This window comes from Chrysochloris asiatica, unplaced genomic scaffold (genome assembly GCF_000296735.1).
Source record: "Chrysochloris asiatica unplaced genomic scaffold, ChrAsi1.0 scaffold00007, whole genome shotgun sequence".
In the NCBI taxonomy this organism is placed as follows: domain Eukaryota; kingdom Metazoa; phylum Chordata; class Mammalia; order Afrosoricida; family Chrysochloridae; genus Chrysochloris; species Chrysochloris asiatica.
In genome coordinates this window covers 35,514,976-35,537,715 of record NW_006408525.1, presented here as the reverse complement: position 1 = coordinate 35,537,715, position 22,740 = coordinate 35,514,976, and the positions used below count along the sequence as shown (strand labels likewise).

Sequence of the window (22,740 nt, the reverse complement as noted above, 5' to 3'; positions counted from 1 at the left end):
GTATTAGTCTTCTGGATTTCTATTTGCTATTTTTGTATGGTTTCTAATTTTTCATTTATTTTTCCAGTTTATCCTTATAGTGTACCTGAGTTTTTCTAAAGTTTTGCCCATTTTTCTTGATTTCATCTGTAGCTTTCTTGGTCATTCTCTTTATCTGTTGAAAGTACCTAAATACCATTCTTTTGGATGCCTTGCCAAATAGTTTTGATACCATTTCTGGTACTATATTTTCTGACTTTCTATTTTGGTCACTTGTTAGAGCCACTTTATTCTTGCTTCTTCATATAATCTGAAATTGTCTGGCGCCTGTCAGATATTGTGGTGTCATTGTATTTGTATTTAATTGATAATTGTACCCTGATGTGTTCTTAGGACTCACCACCTGTCTCCCAGTGGGTGTGATAGAGACTAGAAGTGTGTATGCAACTCTCTGCTCACTGTGTAACATACTTCAGGGTAGTTTTGTCTGACGTTGGCTGCTTATTATCATTGATCAGGTGGTACAGGAAGGGGTAGTGAGCACAATTACTGTCTCTCCAAAACAGACAAAGCAATAAAAGATCTAATGAGGCAAAATTCATGAGCCTATAGACTCGTGATACCTGGTGTGGCGCCTTGTGATAAATCACAAGGTTGGTGATTCAAACTCACTAACCACTCCTTGGAAACCCTACACAGGGTTGCCATGAATGGGAACCAACTCATTGTGAGTCTGAACTGACTTGACAGCACTTAGCAACAACAACAACAACAGGCATGAGGGTGGTATCATGGTTGGCAAAGTAGAGGGGCAGGGAAACAGAGGAAGACTCACAACAAGATGGATTGGATACAGTGGCTGCAAGAATGGGCTCAAGCGTAGCAATGATGGAGAGAAAGCGATCGAACTGGGTAGTCAGTGCTTGCTTCTCTTATACACGGGGTCACTTTGAGTCAGTAAGCTACTGGGCAAGCTACAGGACAGCACCTAAAAACAGCACAGCAAGCAGACGTGAAAGAGGACGACTTGGGAAATGGGCTGTGTTAACCCCAGAAAGATCTAGAATTTCTGCACATGGCTTCAGCTTGGCACAAAGTGTTCTTGCAACAGGCTGCTTCCAGAAAGGGTCCAAGCTAGAATTGTCAGATAAAATACAAGACACTACCCTCGGAAACCCTGTACAGGGTCGCGATGGGTCGGAACCGACTCGACGGCACTTAACAACAACAACAACAAAGTTATCTGTGAGTGTTTCAGATAAACAACAAATACTTTTTTAGGATGCCCCATGTGATATTGGAGTACTGGTGTGGCGCTGTGGGCTAATGCGTCAGACTGCAAAGTCATTTGAACTGCAAGGTCTGTGGTTCAAGCTCACCAATTGCTCCTTGGAAACCATATACAGGGTTGCTATGGGTCGGAATCGACCTGATGGCACTTAACAACAACATGCAATATTTGGAGTCCTGGTGTGGTGCCTCAGGATAATGCATTGTATCACAAGGTCAGTTTGAACTGCAAGGTCAGCAGTTCAAACTTACCAACTGCTCCTTGGAAACAAAGGATTGCTATGAGTTAGAACCAATTCAAGGGCACTTAACAATAATGCAATATTTGGGACATACTTATACTAAAGAATATTAGTTGTTTATCTGGAATTTAACTGTAACTGAGCAATGGTGTTGTCTAGTGCTGTCCAGTCAGTTCCAACTCATAATGATCCATTAGGGTTTCCAAAGAGCAGCTGATGAGTTCGAACTGCTGACCTTGTGGGTCAAACTGACCTTGAGGTCCAGTGTTTTTCTTATGGCGCCACACCAGGACTCCAACTGGGCAATGGGTGTGTATAGTTGCGAAATCTAGCAGCTTATCTGAGTTTATCTAAGGCAGGTCAGAGGTGATTGTCAGGGGCCTCCAAGGAGCCTGGCCTGCATGCTGCCAGGCTCATCACCGCTCACCTGAAGGGAGCTATACCTGGTGGGCAGTTGCCTGGTACTGCTATCTGGCCAGGACCCTTTGGGGGTGCAGATTCCCCTCACCCCACTTTCTCCTTTATCTCGACTGGACTTGGGTCTGCCCTCCCTTCAGGGCTGACTCTTGCCTCATGAATTAGGGACTGGCACTGGTTTTCTTTCTGCCCCAAGAAGCTCAGTTCAGTTCTGAGACCACTCATCCAGAAATAGGGAAATTGTTGTTGTTGCCGACCCGTAGCCCCCCTATAAACGGTTTCTGAGTTTGGTGGATTTGAACTGCTGACCTGTGGTTAACAGTCTGTAGCAGGCCTACAGTGCCACAGCAGGGCTCAAATAGGGAGCGCTGGGGCCCAAACCAGACCAACAACTGGTGTTATTTTTTTTTACATTTTTATGGTACCCTGCTGGTTAAACATGCTTCCAAATGCTAGTCCTCCTTTGATCTTCATAATAAGCCCATGGTTTGAGTGGTGGTGGTGGTGGTAGTGGCTATGTGCCACTGAGTTGTTTCCAACTCACCGAGGCTGTTAGTCTTTGGTGGTGGTAGTGGTTATGTACTGTGGAGTCGGTTCTGACTTATAGCAACCCTATATAGGATTTTGGGGGCTGTAAATCTTCAAGCTCATCAGTCACTCCTTGGAAACCCTCTCTACAGGGTGGCTATGGGTAGGAACCGACTCGACGGCACTTAACAATAACAACAAATCTTTAAGGGACAGAAAGCCTCATGTTTCTCCCTCCAAGCAGGTAGTAGATTCAAACTTCTGACCTTGAGAGTAACAGCCCAGCTCATGATCTACTATACTATCAGGGTTCCTTATGGTTTGGTTAGAGTGGGCTTATCATATTCATTTTGTACGTAAGGAAGCAGAGCCTCAAAACATGTCAGCTACTAAACAGAAAAGAAGGGACCGGAAGTGCAGGCCCTGGATTCATTTATACCTGTATAGTGTTTGGTTGGGTGACTCCCCAGACTAGTGAATTCATCTCCTCTCCAAGGTTAATCAGACCAGTGGCCACAGTCTGAGGGAAGTGGGAAGCTGCCATGTCAGGTGCCTGTAGCTCTAACACATGTCTACTGCCTGTCTACCCCATCTTTCCTCCCCCATGTCCCTCAGTTGCTCAGAAAAACCACTTCCTGAGGGTTAGTCCAGGAGACAGCTTTGTCGTGCAGTAAAGTGACGTGATTTGGATTTGTGTTCTTCTCTAACATTTGAAGGCAGAAAGCTGTGAAAACCTTTCTGTGTCTGTCCTCCTGCAATTCCATTTGGTCAAGCAGGGGAAAAAGAGAGCAGCAATGGGTTAGGAAGAGGGCCCCAGTGAATTGGTCAAGCCTGGGGGATGTAGTGAGGGTCCCACTCCTTGGCAACATGGGAGTCCATTTACTGGGTAAGTAGTTGAGGAGTTGTGAGAAATGTTTTGAATATACTATGGACTGCCAGAGAATGAACAAATCTGCCTTAGAAGAAGTGCAGCCAGAATGTTCCTTAGAAGGGAGGATGACATTCTTTGGACACGTTTTCAGGAGGGAACAGTCAGTCCCTTGAGAAGAACATTATGCTTGATAGAGTAGAAAGTCACTGAAGAAAAGGAAGACCCTCAAAGACATAGACTGACACAGTGGCTGCAACAGTCGGTTCAAACAGAGCAGCAACTGTGAGGCTGGCACAGGGTTAGACAGTGTTTCCTTGTGTTGTATGTAAGGTTGCTATGTATTGAAATGGACTCAGGGCACCTAACAACAACCACAACCAAGGAACCGGGGGCAGGAACAGGAAAGGTAGGAGAAGGCTGTACACAAACAAAAGGCCACAAAACCTGTTCTATTTTAAAAGCTGAACTAGAAAGCACTCCCTTTATATGTATTCGTTTGGTGTTTCTTTTCATTTTTAATGAGACACTCATATTTTAGAGAGAAAAAATAAGGAGCATAATCACCATTTGATTAAAATAAGTGATGGAGAAAATATGCTCTAGTTCATTATGATGATTATTACTGTGGTGAATATATCTATAACAAAAAATTTGCCATGCCAACATTTTTTTTACAATTCAGTGACATTAATTATGTTCCCCATATTGTGGAACCATCTAGCCATTTCTAAATGCTTCCATCATCCAGAAAAGAATCTCAGTGCCCTGCAAACAATCATTCTCTTCCCTCCTCCCTCCAGCCCCTAGTAGCCACTAGTCGACTTTGCTCAAACAAACACACACAGGCCTAAAGCCAAGCCCACTGTTGTCTAACTGATCCTGACTCTGGGAACCAGTATAGGCCCAGAGGGTCAGATCATCCACAATAGCAGGTGGGCCTGCTATTTCACAGCACCCTGAACTGAAAGAACTGGTAATCCTTTATGCTTTTCTCCAAGTTTAGGATACTTTTATTTATGTAAACTCTTTGCTTATATCATTTTCCTATTTTTCTATTCTATTATCTTTTTCTTCTGGATTTTTTAAGAGGTCTTTACATATTGGGGAGGTGTTCTAGGTGAGGAAAGAGCCCAAATCTAAATATATCCAAATAACCCCTTTATTAAGTTAAAAAAAACCCAAACTTTTTATTGTAAAATTGAGTAAAGGCATAATTACAGAGCAGATCATCAGTTTTACATCCAACAAATCATATACTTCACTTCAACACAATGATTGCACACTTTATTAAGTCTTGGATTGACAAAGACAAGACAAAAATAAATCATCCGGATGAGGGAAACCATCAGCAGGAGGCCAGAATTGTGTCCAAAGGATTCGTGACCACAATGCTAATTATAGAACATGTTATTACTGTTGTTAAGTGCCATCAGGTCAGTTCCAACACATAGTGACCTCCCTGCATGGGGTTTCCAAAGAACAGCTCGTAGGTTTGAACCCTTGACCTTGTGGTTGGTTAGCAGTCCAGTGCTTATCCCATAGTGCCACACCAGGACTCCAATTATAGAGTTTATTGTTGTTGTTGTGTTAGGCGCCATCAAGTCAGACTCACAGGGACCCTAGGCACAACAGAATGAAATGCTGCCCGATCCTGCTCGAGCCTCACAATTGTTGCTTCTGGACTTTAAGTCATAGTAAGCTCATAACGACGACAAGAAGAAGCTAGCCTTACTATGGAGTCCTAGTGTTGGTGGTGTAGGGTAAGTACTATACTGGTAAGTGAAAGGTTAGTGGTGGTGGTGGTTATATGCCGTTATGAGTCAGTTCTGACTCACCGAACCAACCCTGTACAAGGTTTCTGAGGCTGTAAATCTTTATGGGAGCAGAAAGCCTCACCTTTCTCCTGCGGAGCAACCACTATACTACCAGAGCTCCTTGGAAAGTTAGTAGTCAGTGTTTGTTTATCTGCCAACCATTCCTTGGAAACCTGTGCAGCATCACTATGAGCTAGAAACAACAAAAAACAAGCTAGCCTTCTCTATTCCAAGACTAAGATGGATTCTGTCATGTTTTCTTCTAGGATATTTATAGTTTCATTTGTATATTCAGATCTTTGGTCCATTTAGAGTTTATTCTGTTACATAGTATGAGGAATGAATCTTATCTTTTTTCCTTCCACTCAGTTGTAGGACACAATATCTCCGCTTTTCTTTTAAAGCATCAAGTTGTATTATCTCATGGCATTGTAAAAGTATTAGCGTCCTGTATCAAAGAATGACTAAGTTTTAGAAGTTTACCTTGGAAGGCGGGGTCATCAGGTCAGAACATTTATCACTATTGAAACTTTGGAGAAGCAAAGGTTGCCTTGTTTTGGTTCTTAGAGAGATTAGGCCTGCCTTGCCCAGCAGTATCTGAAAATTATCATTTGAAACCAGTATTTACTTTATTAGTCATGCTTCCTTTTTTTTTCCCATTTTTTCCCCTCCGAAATCAAAGTTTGGTAGATGGGTGGGGTAATCTCTAGTAGGCTGTCAAAGAAGATCATTTATAATGGGGGAAAGGGAACACAAAATAACAGAAGCAACCAAAAGTAAACAGCACAACCGAAAACAAAAGGCCCTTGGAATTGCTTTAGAATGGATTACGTGTGCATTGCCTTTCAGTGGCTCTTATTTAACTCAATCTAGATGGAAGCAATCAGGTTTTAGTATTTGCCCTAAGGCCAAGAAAATTCAAGTTGTAGTCTTTGGTTTCTACTTCTCCAACTGCAAATTTGACTTATCTTTACCCTGTGGAGGTACTAGGAAGTGGTATGCCAAAAACATCTGGGCTCCTTCACCTTAAGACAGTAGTTATCCAATGGAGACTAGTATCTAGTCTCCCAGAAGGTCAGTCATTCACCATAGGCATCATTTTTGGTGATTGATGTTACAGTTACTGTCCCTGCAGTAACAGAGCATCAAAGGACACTGTAGAAAGTGCCTGGCAGAGAGAAGCATTGAAGAGGTAAGGGGCACACAACATGGGCAGCCTGGTCCAGGGCTTCTGGACTTGGGGCTTGAACTGAGTTATGAAAGATAAGAGGGAATTCACCAGAAAAGAAAAGGGGGGAGGGCATTCCAGGCAGGGGAATTGTTGGTGGTGGTAAGCGCCATCAAGTCAGTTCCAAGCCATAGTGACCCTGTAAAGAGTTTCCAAGAAGCAGCTGGTGAGTTTGAACCACCGAACTTGCAGTTTAAATGCTTGCACAGTGCCACACTAGGACTCCTAATCGGGAATTGTTGTTGTTGTGTTGTGTTATGTGCCGTGGAGTTGGTTCCGACTCATAGCTACCCTGTACAGGGTTTCCGAGGCTGTAAATCTTTATGGGAGCAGAAAGCCTCATCTTTCTTCTGTGGAACAGCTAGTAGTTTCGAATTGCTGACCTTGAGATTAGCAGCCTGATTCGTAACCACTACTCTACCTAGCCCTGGCAAAAGCAGACACATGGTATGTTCTGTTCTTGTTCTTAAGCGCCGGCAAGTTGGTTCCAACTCATAGTGAGCCTGTATAGGGTTTCTGAGGAGCGACTGGTGGGTTTGAACTGCCAACCTTGTGGTTAGCAGCCCAGTGTTTATTTTACACCACCATAGCAGGACTCCATGACATGCTCTGGGAACTATAAATTCTAGCAACCACAATGCAGGGGCAAGGAAAGAGGTGATGAGAGATCAGGCTGAAGAGGTTATAAACGGTTACAGAGGGTGATGGGACGCCATTGCAAGGTTCTGAAAGGGGGAGTGAAAGGAATTGATTTGGCACCCAGGCTCAGTGTTGGAAGTGTAGACTGCAGGGGGTAAACTCTAGGAGAAGGTATGGGTGCCTGAAACAAACCACACAGGCTGAGGAGAGCCTCTTAGCTCCAGCAAGTTCAAAACTCAGCTTCATCCCTAGTGGCAGGTCTCCCTGGCAAGCCCCACCTTTTCTGGAAAAGTCAGCCCTGTCCCAAGCCCTTACTAGAAAAGACAGGAGGCCCAGATTCATGCCTTCTGGAAAGTTCCCCTTTGGGAGCTGTAATGAAAGCAGAGCTGACATCTTTCAGTTATCTAAGGAGTAAAGTGAGACTGACTGGAGGGAGGAACCCCTTTACCTGGGTGTGAGATGGACCCCCTACACCCAGGCAAGGCAGAAGGAGAGTCAGACGCTCCGGGACAAATGTCACTACTTGTACCTTTTTTTTCCCTAAAGAAACTAAACAAAGCAACTGTGTTCAGTGGCCCCCTCAGGAAGACCAGTCATTTCCTGAGGAACTATCAGACCAGCCCAGGCCCCATTGTTCCCGGTTTCCAGCAATGGCCGCCATTACCTGACCAGAGTCCCAGCCAGTGGCTCTGCAGGCGCCAGGAGAAGTTACCAGAGCTGTTTCTGCTTTTCACAGGGCAAATTTCTCATCTGTGGGAAGTGTCTTCTGCCCTTGAGGCATGGCCAGAAAGCAGAATTAACTGTCTAGGCAATTGAAGCTCTCAGGATGCAGATAAAGTGGTCCCGCTGGGTCAAGATGTGGTCTGGAGTCCTGCTGACTCTTTGGCTCTGTGAGTTTTTTATTCTCTTCTTTCAGGACTTAAATCTTTTTTCATGAAAATTGAAGCTTCTAAAATCAACATATTTCTTTCTCATTTCCAGGTTCAAGCCTTGAGGGGAAAGAAAACTGTAAGTTGTAATGTTTCCTTTTCATTTCATCCTTTTTCTTTTTGTGATTGTTAACGTTTATTTCATATTGCTTCATTGTAGTATTAGAACAATTGAGAAAGAAGATTTCAGTGGAGGAATAACGTTTATTCCACTTTGGATGTTTTAGAAGGTTTCAGAACAAACCATTTATAAAATGTTCTAGATTATACCTTTTTAAAAAAGAGAGATTATAGAAATTCTGGATTAAAGGGAAAAAAAATCCAGATTTTAGGGTCAAATTCTAATCATCATGTTTTAGAAGTAGCAATGTATTTTAGATTCTATTGAATTCATTAGGACTGAGGCGGTGATTAAAAAAATCGAGTAATTCCATAATTTATTCCTTGTTCTACCACAAGTGAGTCCTGGTGTGGCGCTGTGGGATAAAGCTCTGGACCGCAAGGTCAGTTTGAACCACAATGTCCGTGGCTCAAACTCGCCAGTCTCTCCTTGGAAACCCTCTAGAGGGTCACTGTGAGTCGGAACCGGCTCCATGGCACTTAACAACATCATGTTGTTTGTTGAGTTGGTTCTGACCCATAGTGACCCTCTAGAGGATTTCCAAGGAGCTATTGGTGAGCTTGAACCACCAACCTTGCAGTTCAAACTGACTTTGCAGTCTAGCGCGTTAACCCACAGTGCCACACCAGGCCTCCTAACAACATCATCAATGAGGTATAATTGACTATTAGGGTCATGAACACAAAACTTAATTTCAATTGTTGCTTTAGATCACAACTCCCACCCACACCCCCACCTTACATGGTACGGTGCTATAGAATAAGCACTGGACTACTAACAAGGTTGGTAGTTCAAACTCACCAATTGATCCTTGGAAACCCTATACAGGGTTACTATGAGTCAGAAACCAACTGGGCCACCAACTGCAAGGTCAGCAGTTTAAGTCTGCCAGCAACTCCTTCAGGAGAAAGACGAGGCTTTCTGCTCCCATAAAGATTTACAGCCTCGGAAACCCTGTCCACAGGTACTGTGAGTTGGAATTGTCTAAACTGCACACAACTACCACTATGAGTTACAACTGACTCAGTGGCAAACAACAAATGATCTCAAATATACTTCAGATTTTATTTCCCACCCCATCTATGATTATATCTGTAATATTTTGTGCATGTTCTTTGATGTCTGGTTTATCAGCCATTTTTAGAGCTGATTTTGAACCGTATCTTGAAAAAAAGTGAGTTTTGTTCCATTTTATCTGGGACCACCATGTGAAGGAGGAGCTTGTTCAGGTCTGGGGACTAGATGGGCCACAGAACAAAGATCCCCTTGTTAGTCACTTCAGTCAGCAAAGAATGGGGGTGATTTGGTTGCAGAGATATTGCTCAGCTCTTCAGAGATAAAGTCTGTAGAAAGGGCTGCTTTCCTACTCCAAGACCATGAGCAATGACTCTTGGGAGAAGACCTAGCATGGTGACGTCCCCTAAGGTCACATGCTGAACTATGGATTTGCTTCCCTGCACATTCACCCCAATGACAACCTAGGGAGGCAGGATATCCATTCTCTTCATACCCATCGTAATTGACCAAGGTTCAGAGAAATAGCCAGCCTGTGTATGTAAGTCAAGTTGCCGTGGGCACTAGAACCTCTATTACCCCAAACCCAACACTCTTACTCTGTCTGGAGCCACAGTTCTATTTTGACTCTTTGAGCCTCTTTCTCAATCTGTAAAATGGAGATAATAATGGAGCCTAGGGAACAGTCAATGCATGCCCCGGTGGGCTGTTGTTACTGAGTTTGCTGTGGAGTCAGTTCCGACTTATAGCAACCCTGTATAGGGTTTCCAAGGAGCAACTGGTGAGCTTGAACCGCCAACCTTGAGGTTAGCAGTCCTTATCCTACAATGCCACACTATTGTTGTTGTTGTTGTGAAATGCAGTTGAGTCAGTTCCGACCCATAGCAACCCTGTATAGGGTTTCCAAGGAGCAACTGGTGAGCTTGAACCGCCAACCTTGCAGTTCAAATGAATTTGCAGTCTGACACATTAACCCACAGCGCCACACCAGGACTCCTCACAATGCCACACTCGGCAGTGCTTAGTCAGTGACAGTGATGTTAATATCCAGTCTTCTCCAGCCTTTGCAATCAGTATTCCTGTAGCACCCGCCCTCCCTCATATCCAAGCCAGGCCACGCCCTAAAAATATCCCAGGCTTTGATGCTTTTCCTGTCTATATTTTGCTTCCCTTCTGACTCCTTCCCCACCTTAAAGTAAATCTCCCTTCCCTGGGTTCCTAGAGAATATTTGTACCTTTGGGTTGTTGTTGTTAAGTACCATCAAGTTGGTTCTGACCTATAGCGACCCTGTATAGGGTTTTCGAGGAGCAGCTGGTGAACTTGAACCACTGACCTTGCAGTTCAAACTGCTTTGCAGTCTGGCGCATTAACCCACAGCGCCACACTAGGACTCCATACCTTCGGGTAAACCCTCAAAACTCAGTCAGGAGAGACATGCTGGCCCACTCTTACACTCTTACTGCATTCTCAGGCCTCCCTCTCATTGGGGAAATGGAGACCTAGTACCCATAAGACTAACATACTGGATGTTAGCAGATCAGGAACTAGAACCCAGGTCCCCATCACTTAGAGTCCAGAGTCCACCCTGACCATGCCTTTAAATGCATGGACTGTCCACTTGATCCATGTTGCTCACTGTCTACAGGTCAGGTCCTTGGTCAGCCTTGGACTTTCCTTCTGTCTCAGGCCTTCTCAGCCCCCTCAATTCCCAATGTAAACCTCAAGGATTTCCTCAGCTCCATCTTCATCTAGAAAATAGTGGCTGTCTGCAGGGAACTCCCTCAACTTCCTGTCCTGCCTTGGCTACAAGCTTATCTGCCTCCCCCACTCATCCTCCGGCTTCCCTCAGGCCCCAGAGGCAATGTCCCCCCTGTGTCAGAGAAGGACTGCCTGTCTACCTGGACTCTGAGCCCAGCCTCTTGAATTTCTCCCAGGACTTCCTCTATCATTTGGTTAGCACCTCTCAGCCCTCTTAATATCCTTCTTCTCCCTCTACCAACTGTTTTCTTCAGTCAGCAAACATGATTGAGTCTCTCTCGTTGTTTTTTAGGAAAAAGAAAGATCACACACAAACACTACCATTAATCTTAGGTTTCTCTAGCTAGCCACTTCCTTTCTCAATCAAACTTCTTTGAAGGCTGGTTTATAATCACCATCTCTGCTTACTCACAATCACAGCCCTTCACTTCACCACAACCTGTCCTCAGTCCCCCCTAAACCTCACCACCAGGAGAATCTCTCACTAAGGGCTCACCCAGGATCTCCTAATGCCAAATCTAACGAATGATTCCTGCCCTTACTTTGTGGGGCCCTGCACTGCCGTTGACTCCTTTGATCATACCCCAAATGTCTCCTTCCTTGGCCTTCTAGACTTTTCCCTGAATGTTCTCCTGACTCTCCATTCTCCCCCAAGAGAGATGTTGACTTTTCCCAAGTCCCACTGTGGTGCTGTAGGATAAGCTCTGGACTGCTGACTACAAGGTTGGCGGTTCAAACCCATCAGCCACTCCCTGGAAAATCTATACAAGGTGCTATGAGTCAGAACCGACTCAACAGTACTTAACAACAACAAACTCTGGCCCTGGTCTTGGTAGGCTCCACAACCTCCTCCTTTCTCAAGATTAACTCCCCTCCGGACACCAGCACACATCTCCCTGGTCCAATCTAGTCCTAATGTCTCCACCTAGGTATCACACTGATCTCTCAGACTCAGCTGCCCAGTGACTTTGTCTCCTTCCCTTGCCTTTTCCTAGCATTCTCTACTTGACTTGATGGCTTTGTTATGCTCCTTGGTTCTGGAACCAGGAATCTGGTATTTGTCTTCCAGTTTCCCCCATATTTAATCCAACAAGTCCTTTGGAATCTATTAAAGATTTCTTCAATCTGCCCCTTCCTTTCAGCCCTACTGCCCCTGTTCTAGCTCAGGCCTTACCAGTTTTCACCAGAACCACCACTACAGGCAGTAATCTTTCTAGAATCCAATCGCATCTTGTTACTCCCTCCTCTCTGGTACCACCCACTCAAGGCCCTCTGACCCCACACTCTGGTTCCTGTAACTGGCCATGCCCAGAATGTACTGTGATTTCTCATGCCCCTGTGCCCTGGTACATGTTGTTCTCCTGCCCTGAGCACCCCACCTCCCCTTCTTGGCCTAGCTCAGGAGTCACTTCCTTTAGTCTGTCCTTGTCTTCCCCTGGGCAGCCCTTCCTTATGGAATGATATAATTGTACTCAGTGATCTGTGTCCTCCACTGCTTGCAATGTCTTGGACAGCAGGGTGCTCTCTTAATCACCCTGTAATCCTAGTACCTGGCACACATGCTCCATAAATGTCCCCTTGAAGGGATTTGAACAGGACTTGGAGATGCCTGAGATTAAGATGGTAAAGATGGGGTCAGTACCCGCTGTGCAGAGCACAGAAGTTCATCTTGCTTTGTGGCTCCTTGGAATTTTCCTGACCCCTTCCTTCCTACCTCCTCTCTTCCTGAGTAATTTCCGGGTGGAGGGCCAGGTGGCTGGCTGAGTCACAATGCTTTGTCTTCCCAGGGAGCATCAACAGTCTCTGTTCTGTGGTCTTTAGGCTGAGGTCCCTTCGCTTTTGTATTCTGGGATGTGGCATTATGGGCCTCTTCTATGCTTCAGGTGTCTATAACTTTGGATCCTCCTCCATCTGCCTTCATCAGTCCAGGATGAAAAGTGCTGACCTTTTTAGTCTGCTCCAAAACCCCAACCTTCCATCACAACTGCTTAGGTCTAGTAGGGAAGGTTGTAAACCTTGTCTTATGAAACACATACATTTGCATACAGTTGGTGGCTCCCAAAGTGTGTACATGCACCTCCCAGGGGTCTAGGCACCCCATCTACAGTAAATGTCTGCGTTATGAATGTCTGACTTCCAAACATCTCACACTTGCCCTCTAAGGTGATGTCTATCCACCTCACTTTGAAATATTTGGACCAAACCCTACTCAACAAATTTATCACAATCACCTTCACTTACAGGAAGAGACAAACTCAGCTTTTTCCTATTCCGTTTTTTCCTTGCACTAAAGTCAGACTGAATAAGAACCATATGCGCCTGTTTGGACTTACATATAAATGTGACTAAAGACATAGTTAGGAACGGGTTTTATTTGTGACTTGGGAACCACCTGTTGATGTGTAAAAAGCGAGTCCCGCACATAGTAATTCAGGTTTGGCTGTGCCTGCACAGTTTGTCACCAAAGAGGAAAATGTTTTTTCATCTTAGTAACCAGGTAGAGATTTCCAAGGACTATCTGTTATGTGTAACAAGCTATCTCCACCCTTAGAGGCCCGCAACAAAGCACACTGAGTTGATCACTGTTTCTGAGGCTAGGAATTCGGGATTGCCTTAGCTGGGTGGTTTTGCGTGGGATTGCAGACATGCTGTTGGCTGGGGTTGAGATCATTTGAAGGCTTGGTTGATCCTAGAGAACCCATGTCCAAGTTCACTGGGCTGCTGCTTCTGAGCTGACAGGTGTGTCTGCCCTCCTTCCCTCTGCCCTTAGCGTTCACCATCAACAGCATCCGCATGGAGAGCCTGCCCAAGTGGGATCTGAAGAACGGACAGAACCTGACGCTCCAGTGCATCGTGGATATCAGCACCACCTCGCCCACCAGGCCCCAGCACCTGATGCTCTTCTACAAGGATGACGTGATGTTCTACAACGTCTCCTCCACAGAGAACATGGAGAGTTACTTCATTCCCCAAGTCCGAGTTTATGACTCGGGGAAATACAAATGCACTGTGATCCTGAACAGTAAGGAGAAAACCACTGTGGAGTATGAAGTGTTGGTGAGAGGTGAGTCCCTGGACTTGAAGCTAGTGCTGTAGGATAAGCGTTGTGTCTGTTAACTGCAAGGTCGGTAGTTCAGATCCACCAGCCAGTCTGGGAAAGCCCTATTCAAGGTCTCTAGGAGTGGGAACAGACGGCACACAACAAAAAGCAGATAAAGGGCCCACAGCTGGCTGCATTAATAGAAATTGTGATTAACTAAAGGCCCGAACGTCCCTGTTCCTTTCCTAACCTAGAAACTTTGGACATGTGCCCAGTGTGCCTGGCTGTTTCTATCTCCTGTGTCTGCACTGGTTGTGCCTTCTGGAACCTGCAAATGTCCTTGTTCACCTCTTCCCTTATGAGTTCCTCTTCCCCTTTCAAGACTCAACTCAAAGTTTTCTCCTCTGACACGTTCCCAAACAAAATTGATCTCCAGGGTACCCGGCTTTAAGCACTCTCTGCATTCAATGGCATTTATGGCATGTACAAGGGGATTTAAAAAAAAAAAATCATGGAAAAATAGGATTGAAAGATAATGGAATTTTCCCACAGACTTCTTAAAGCCCCCTCCCATAAAGACCGTTAGGCTAAGTGTTAAGAGACTCAATTCTAGTCATTCTGGGATCTGGACAAATCCCTTAAAAATTGTCACCAGTAAAGTGAGGGTAATGAGACCCAGTTCAGGGAGTTGTTGAGAGAATTTTAAAAATTACGTAGGTAAAATACTTAGCACCATTCCTATTAAAGAGTGAGTGCTCAATAAGTGGTAGTTGCTATTTTAATCAGTGGAGTCCTGATGTGGCGCTGTGGGTAATGCACTGCACTGTAAGATCGGTTTGAACTGCAAAATCGTTGGTTCCAGTTCACTTCACTCCCTACTCCTCAGAAACCCTATATAGGGTCATTATGAGTCAGAACCGGCTCAACAGCACTTAACAACAGCAACAACATTTCAGTTGGTACTGTAACTAGATTTCACATCTGTCTGCTCTTCTGGGTTGAGGTTGTGAGGAGAGATGTGGTATCTGGCCCATTTTTGAAACCTTTCAGTAGGCACTCAGTAAATGTTTGTGGAATAAATTAAGCAGATGAAAGGGCAGGTAGAAATGGGGTTGTTGTTAATGTGCCATGGAGTCGGTTCCGACTCATAGTGACCCTGTCCAGGGTTTCCGAGGCTGCAAATCTTTATGGGAGCAGAAAGCCTCATCTTTCTCCCTTGGAACAGCTGGTAATTTCAAACTGCTGACCTTGTGATTCACAGCCCGATTCGTAACCACTATGCTTCCAGAGCTCCTTAGAAATGGGGTAGGGATGTCCAATCAGGAAGGGAAATGGTTGTCAGGAATTTGGATTCACTCAAAAAGCATTTCCTAAGGCTGTGAGTCAGATGCAGTTCCAGTCTGGTGGGGAAGAATTCATTTAAATAATTGTAGTCCAGTGGCATTATGATGCCCAGTGTCTTGGGAACAGTAAGGAAGAAGGAAGTTTGGAAGGAAACACCATTAGACCCAGGTATGGAAGACCATATAGGTGAAGTGGAGACAACAGAAGTGTGAAAGAGTAGAAACTGTGAAAGCTGTTAGTATCCAAGCTTGGCCATGTACCAACCAGGTGCCCCTCAGGCAAATCTACCACCCTCTGGAAGTCTGTTTCCTTTCCTAGGCAGGTATACACACTCTTGAAAATTGTTCTGAGGATGCACAGGAATAGCGAACGATGGATGTTCAGTAGCCAAGTATTGAGTGAGCCAATGCCCATCTTACCAAGGTAGATGCTAGAGACTTCCACACCACTCCTTCACAGAAACCATCAGGACTGTAGGGACCTAAAGCTCCTCCATGCACTTTGTGCTTGGCTCAGGGTCTGCATGGTAGGTGCCATTTCCACAAGGATTTGTTGGATAAGTTAGCTGTGGAGTGACTGGAAGAATGCATGAACTCCTTCCTCACTGGGCCTGCTCTCGTCTTCCTGTCCCACCTCAGGCCTCACCCTACAGCCCACTTATGTTCCTAAAGCTTATTGCATCTTTACTTTGCTTCATCACATGCCAAGTTATAAACATTTTCAGAGATAAAGTTGTTTGTGGGCTTACTCATTTCCAGGCACTTAGCTGAGTTCATCTCCATCAATCCACTCTCTTCTCCCTCAACAGCAGTTCCAGGAGGTGAAATGAGGAAACTGGGGTTTAGTCAGAGGAAGTGGCTGGTTGAGGGAACACATCCAGGAAGTAGTAGTGAGTTTAGGATTCAATCACAGACGCATTACTCCAAGATGGAGCTCATGAGTGCCGGTCCGAGGGTGGCCTGTGCGAACACAGTTCATCTCAGCTGGTTCCTCAGGTCCCCTTGGGCTGATCCCAATTCACCACCATCCATACCTTGCCCTCTTCCCCACTTTTCTGCTCTAGACAAAAACCCAAAGTAACCCCACTGCCATAGAACCAATTCCAACTCATGGCAACCCTGTTGCTAGGCCTGAGCTCCAGAGAGTGTTTTTGGCTAGAATCTAGAATCTTCACATAAGCAGATTGCCAGACCTTTCTTTCTTGGTGCCACTGGGTGGGTTTGAAAGCCAACATTCTGTTAAGTAACCAAACCCACTGTCATCAAGGCAATTCCAATTCTAATTGACTCTTTCTAGGATTTCTGAGACTGTAAATCTTTTAGGGAGCAGACAGCCTCATCTTTATCCCCTGGATGGGTTTGAACCACTGACCTTCCAATTAGCAGCACCTCCAGGACTCCTTCAGGAAGTTGTTGTTGTTGTTATATGCCGTGGAGTCGGTTCCGACTCACAGCGACCCTGTCCAGGGTTTCCGAGGCTGTAAATCTTTATGGGAGCAGAAAGCCTCCTCTTTCTCCCGCAGAAGAGCTGGTAGTTTTGAACTGTTGACCCTGAGGTTAGCAGCCCGATTCGTAACCACTATGCTACCAGAGCTCCTTCCTTTAGTAAGTAGAGGATGCAAATAGTTTCATCACCTAGGGACCTCGACACTAGATAGCCCTCTTAAAAGCCACAAGCGTGTGCCCTGAAACATCTGCCCTGGGCCCCCATTGCATTTCATCTGCCAAAAATCCACCCTTCCGTCAAGACACCTCTCAGTTCCTGCTCTTTCCTGGAATCCTCTCCCATCCCTTCCTGGCTGTCCCATTACTCAGTGTCTTTGCAGTGCGCACTGGCTCTAGGAGATCTTCAGTGCTGTTCTTTAAACTGGAAATCCTCATGCTCTGCAAGGCAGCTTATGCATGCACACACACACACACACACACACACACACACACACACCCTGGCGTCGGAGACCTGGTGTCCAATCTCTGGGGCTCTTAGACTGTGCTTTTGAAGGGACCTTCATCTATAAAGAGGACATCATTTTATCCTTTATAAGAATTGCATGTGCTCATCCGTATAAAGTCTGGCTGTGTGGCTTGATGCATGGTTAGCATTCAAGAAATCATGATTACAATTACATAATTAATAATAAATGCTGTCTTTAAAAAAAAAAAAAATCCGTTGAGAAGACTTGTCTTCCCAATAGGATTGTAAACTTGGAAAGCACCTATCCTATCTTAAATGTATTTTATTGTTTTCAAAGTACCTGGTAACTTTCTGGGCATGAACATGCTTGAAAATTACCATGGAGTAGGTACTATTAGGAGTCCCTGGGTGGTGTAGACAGTTCATGTGTTCGGCTGCTAACTGAAAGGTTGGAGGTTGGAGTCTACCCAGAGGCAGCCCCTTGGAAGAAAGGTCTGGCAATCTACTTCCAAAACAATTAGCCATTGAAAGCCCAATCGAGCACAGTTCTACTCTGACACACATTCTCCCAGCAACTATTATGCTTCGGCGGTAATGAACAAAACAAAAGAACCCTTAGATGGGTCAACCACAATGACTCAGCTGAAGGAGTCTTGTCTGGGTGATGCTGATACTGACGGGCTTTCTCTTTCCCTAAAGGAGTACCCAACCCCAGGATGACGCTGGATAAGAAGGAGGTGACAGAAGGTGGGATCGTGACAGTCAATTGTTCTGTTGAAGAGGAAAAGGCCCCAATCAATTTCAGTATCGAAAAGTTTTCACTAGAAACAAAAAACATCAAAAGAACAAGAACAAAGAATTCTCAGAATCAAAATTTTGTGACGTTAGAATTTCCAATTGAGGAGCAGGACCATATTTTAATGTTCCGCTGCCGAGCTATGATCATCCATGGAGTTCGGGTGGAGTCCTCAGAATTAGTCAAGAGTGAACTGGTCACCGTGAGGGGTCAGTCCTGTTCTTCGTTCCATCCTTCTTGTGGTTTGCTGGTTTGGTATAGGGAGGTAGAACCTAGAATTGGGAATAAGTGGGGTCCTCCTGGCTGGACTGCTATTATTAACACTTAAGACTTGTCTTAATAAACTGAAGTCAGTACTTTCCATATATATTTTTTACTGTGACACAATTGAAAAAATATTTACACATATACACATACGAGGGGCTTTGAAATATTTGTGGCAAAAATGAAATGAAAAGATATGGAATTTTTCCATGAACTCTTTGAACCTCCCTCATAAATGATTACTTTTGAAAGCTATGGAATATTCTTGCTGAAATGCCGTAGTTGCATGGAATGTCCATTCAAGGTAGATGTGGAAAAGGTTGGGAATCCTTGATGGATGGGAACTAGTCCAGTTCTCACTTCATTGTCTATTTCTGAAGGCATCTGAGGATAGTTCTGCAGAAGAGATCTGAGATCTAGGGACCATGTCACCCTGCTTCAGGCACACATTACATAGCCTTTGAGAAGCTAAGGAATGTAAGAGAAATGCAGTTAAGAAGAAGGCTAAGGATCTAAGAAGGAGGGAGAAGGAGGGAGCATCAAGGGATCCCAAGTAAAGGGTTCTGAGCAGAAAGGTTGATTTTTTAAAGCAATAGGAAAAACAATGTCTGGAAACAGGAACAAGCCAAATAGAGTAGGAAATGCCTTTGCCCCTAGCCCAGGTTTGACCCTGAGTCAGCTGCATTGTCCTCTTCTCTTGTAGAATCCTTCTCTATTCCCAAGTTCCACATCAGTCCTGCAGGATTGATCACAGAGGGAGATCCGCTGCACATTAAGTGCACCATTCAAGTGCCATACCAGACCCAGGCATTTCCCGAAATCATAATCCAAAAGGGTAAGATGATTGTGGCACATAGCGAACACAGCAGTGAAGCCGTCTACTCAGTGATGGCCACGGTGGAACAGAATGGTAATTACACCTGCAAAGTGGAGGCCAGACGGATATCCAAGGTCAGCAGCATCGTGCTCAACATAACAGGTAGGCTGCAGCTGCTGGAGGCTGTTGAATATGGTGGGTTCCAGAAGGGACCAGAATGCTAGAATCCAGATTGATGGTGGCCAATGAGAGTTGAGACTTTTCTTCCTTGTTATGCAAATGGGGACAAGTCACTGTCAAGTGAGTCAGCTGTGGTGGCTAGGGTACAGGTTCTAACATCACATCCCAGCCCTGCTGCCCACACCCTCTGTACTACCTCTGTGAGCCTGGGTGACTTTCTCCTCGTCTCAGTGCTATGAAGATGGGAGTACGTGTTGTTGTTGTGTGCCGTGGAGTCGGTTCTGACTCATAGAGACCCTGTACAGGGTTTCTGAGGCTGCAAATCTTTACAGAAGCAGAATGCCTTATCTTTCTCCCTCGGAACTGCTGGTAGTTTTGAACTGCTGACCTTCAGGTTGGCAGTCCGACTCATAATCACTACGCTACCAGAGCTCCATGTGCTGTGGAGTCGGAACCGACTCATAGCGACCCTGTACAGGGTTTCCAAGGCTGTAAATCTTTATAGGAGCAGAAAGCCTCATCTTTCTCCCGCAGAACAGCTGGTAGTTTCGAACTGCTGACCTTGCGGTTCACAGCCTGCTTCGTAACCACTACACTTAGGCCTTCCTGAAACCACCCCAGATGTGGTGCTGTAGGATAAGCACTTGAGTGCTAACCACAAGGTTCAAACCCACAAACTGCTTCTTGGAGTCCTATCATAGGATTACTAAGTGTCAGAATGACTCGATGGTACTTAACAAAAGCAACAAAATGTCAACATCACTATTCATGAGCTCAAACTCCTTCAGGCCCATGATCCTTCGCTTGAAACCTTCATCTGTCTGGAGCACCCTTTCCCCTTGGCCATCTGAAAAACCTTTAATGTCCTTATAATCCAAGCCCCAAATCTCTCCAGGCTGCCTTTCATAGCGTCAGCTGGTCACACCTGCATTCCCACCACATTCTGCTCTTTCACATCGACAGTTACTGTCCGTTTGGTTTAGAGTCTGTCTCTGCTACTCTGTGAGAAACGCTTGAAGGACCAGGTCTGTGACTCAAATCATTTCACTTCTTTGGAATTTAGCACAGAGCTTGGCACATTGTAGCAGTTCCAGAAATATTTGTTTAATGAGTGAATAAAAGGCTGACATTATTACTCCTCAGGATAGTCCAGCCAGCCCCTTTGCACAAGAATTATTGACTATGCTGTGGGACCCACCATTCCACATGTTCAGAGGTCACTGCTATGTAGCTCGTTGTCCATTACCTACTTTACAAATAGAATATTATTCCCTAATTATTCACTTCTAATTGTTAAGTGTCTTTGAGTTGGTTTTGACTCATAGTGACCCTGTCTAGAGTTTCCAAGGAGCGGCTGGTGAGTTTGAACTGCCATCCTTGTGGCTCAAACAGACCTTGAGATCGAGTGCTTATCCTATGGTGCCACACCAGGACTCCACCTTAGCAGGATGGTTTATATTTTTTTACAGTTTTTAGTATATATTTTTAAATGCAGAGTCATTTCTTGGGGATTTTTCCTAAGTTATTTTTTCCATGGTATCTCTTGGTATCTGCCTAATGAGATTGGAAGGTGTGAAAGGGTGTCCTTTTTGAGTACTTTTCGCCTTATTCCTCACATCAAGCCTTTGATGGTGCTCTGAACACAAATAAGATGGACTGAAGGAAGAAGCATGGATGGATGGATCAAAGTGTCTTAATAAAACAGATTAATGATGGGAAACCACCTCTTTGGAACATTGGCTTTATTTCCTGTTGAAGAACGTAGGAGGACTTTGTTGTGGGTTTTGATGATGATCGAAATGACACCCATTGCTATATAACCTTGAGGATAACAGTGATGACTTTTACCCTCAATCTTGTTCAGTACGTAAATGTTAGAATCAACAGCAGCACTCCATTCCCTGACTTCCGGCTGCATTCTCTCAAACGAATTCACAAAGGTTTCCTAACAGGCGTTGATTGTCTTGTTCCTTTGTTTTATTTTTTTGTTTTTTTTTAATGCAGACTCCTTCCTTTCTTCATCAAGGGTCATAACTATGAAGTCAGTTTGCATTTGTTAACATTAGCGATCCAAGTGTTTATATTGGTTTAGTAGTTAACTGGTAGTTGCCCTGTGTGATACTGTAGGATCAGCACTGGACTGCCAACCACAAGATCCGATAGTTCAAACCCACCAGTCTCTCCTTGGAAGCCCCATACGGGGTCGCTGAGTTGGAACTGACTTGACGGCACTTAACACAAACAAAGAGTTGTCCTGTAACTGAGTAAAAAATATACACAGAGTACAGATAACTCCTTAAAGTGGAACAGCGTGCAATAGCTTAGCAAGTGCTTGGCCTTGGGAGGCTGTAGGAGCTTAGCTTCATTCCTCATCATAGGAACCTCTAGAGTAAGGGTGACCAGCTGCTCCTTCTCTCCAGTAATCCCATGTCACTTGGCTTCAGGTCCTCATTACATCCTTCCTGCCTCCAGTCTGGGTCACTCCAATCCCCACCCAGCTTCTCCTTTCTACAAAACACATCTGCCTCTCTCCTTTGTTCACACTGCCCTGAGGATATAGTCCTTACATCTTACAGTGGTTTTAAAGGCCTTCACGAGGAGCCCTGGCAGCGTAGTGGATTATGAGCTGGACTGTTAACCGCAAAATCAGTACTTCAGACCTACCAGCCACTCCGCGGAAGGAAGATGAAACTTTCTGCTCCTGTAAAGATTTACAGCTTCGCAACCCTATACAGAGTCGCTATGAGTTGGAACTGATTCGGTGGCACACCACCACCACCACCAAGGACCTTCCTGGTCTACAGTTCCACCTCTGGCCTCTCCTCCTCCCATGATCCAGGAAGACTGACAGCCTTTCACATGACAAGGCAGCTCTAGAGTTACCCTTGGTTTTTACCACTACTGACATCCGCCAGGCCTTCCCACGTGCCGTTTCTTCTACTTCAAACACTTTCCCTGTCCTCTTTGCCTGTTTAACTTCATCCAGGAGACCTTTCCTGATCCCACAACCTTGGGTTCAGTGTGCCCTCTGTGGATTCTGCTACAAATGTGTCTGAATCACTCAGTAGACAGAAGTGTATTCACAGACACGTGCAACCAGGAATGCTTTCTGATTCACAAATGTCTCCCGCCTGTCTGGCAAAGTGCCTAGAAGAGAGTCGGCCTGAAATAAATCGTTATGGAGTGAGAGTGAGTGAATTTGTGGATTATAAATGAGGGAATGAATGAGTCATTGCATGCTGGGTTTACAAATTACAAACGTTTTCTAAGCCATCCCTGGAAAAGAAATCAGAGAAGATTTCTTTTAACAAGAGAGCAAAACTTGCCATTGAAATTCCAGACAGAGAATATGAACTCGAACTTTTTGATGGTGTGATCATCAGGATATATGAGAATCAAAGAAAAAGTTTTGTTCTTTTAGTAGGAAGTTAGAAGTTGTTTCTGACAAAAACCAGTGGGCCAATGGCCTCTCCATGAGGAGCTAGGGAATGGTACCAGTTATATCTCTCCCTGTTCCCACTCACTGCTTTGTTTTTTGGGTGTTGGTTTGTTTTGTT

The 22,740-nt window shown here is 44.9% G+C and overlaps 1 protein-coding gene across 1 annotated transcript in view; it reads left to right on the top strand.

The window, feature by feature from the left end:
* The first annotated feature begins 7,834 nt into the window (after positions 1-7,834).
* PECAM1 (platelet/endothelial cell adhesion molecule 1) overlaps positions 7,835-22,740 on the top strand; it is a 53,956-nt gene continuing 39,050 nt past the window's right edge. The window contains exons 1-5 of the mRNA XM_006833728.1: positions 7,835-7,898; positions 7,990-8,016; positions 13,602-13,895; positions 17,826-18,131; positions 18,890-19,165. Of these exons, the coding sequence (XP_006833791.1) occupies positions 7,835-7,898; positions 7,990-8,016; positions 13,602-13,895; positions 17,826-18,131; positions 18,890-19,165 (967 nt within the window). The remainder of the gene's footprint in view (positions 7,899-7,989; positions 8,017-13,601; positions 13,896-17,825; positions 18,132-18,889; positions 19,166-22,740) is intronic.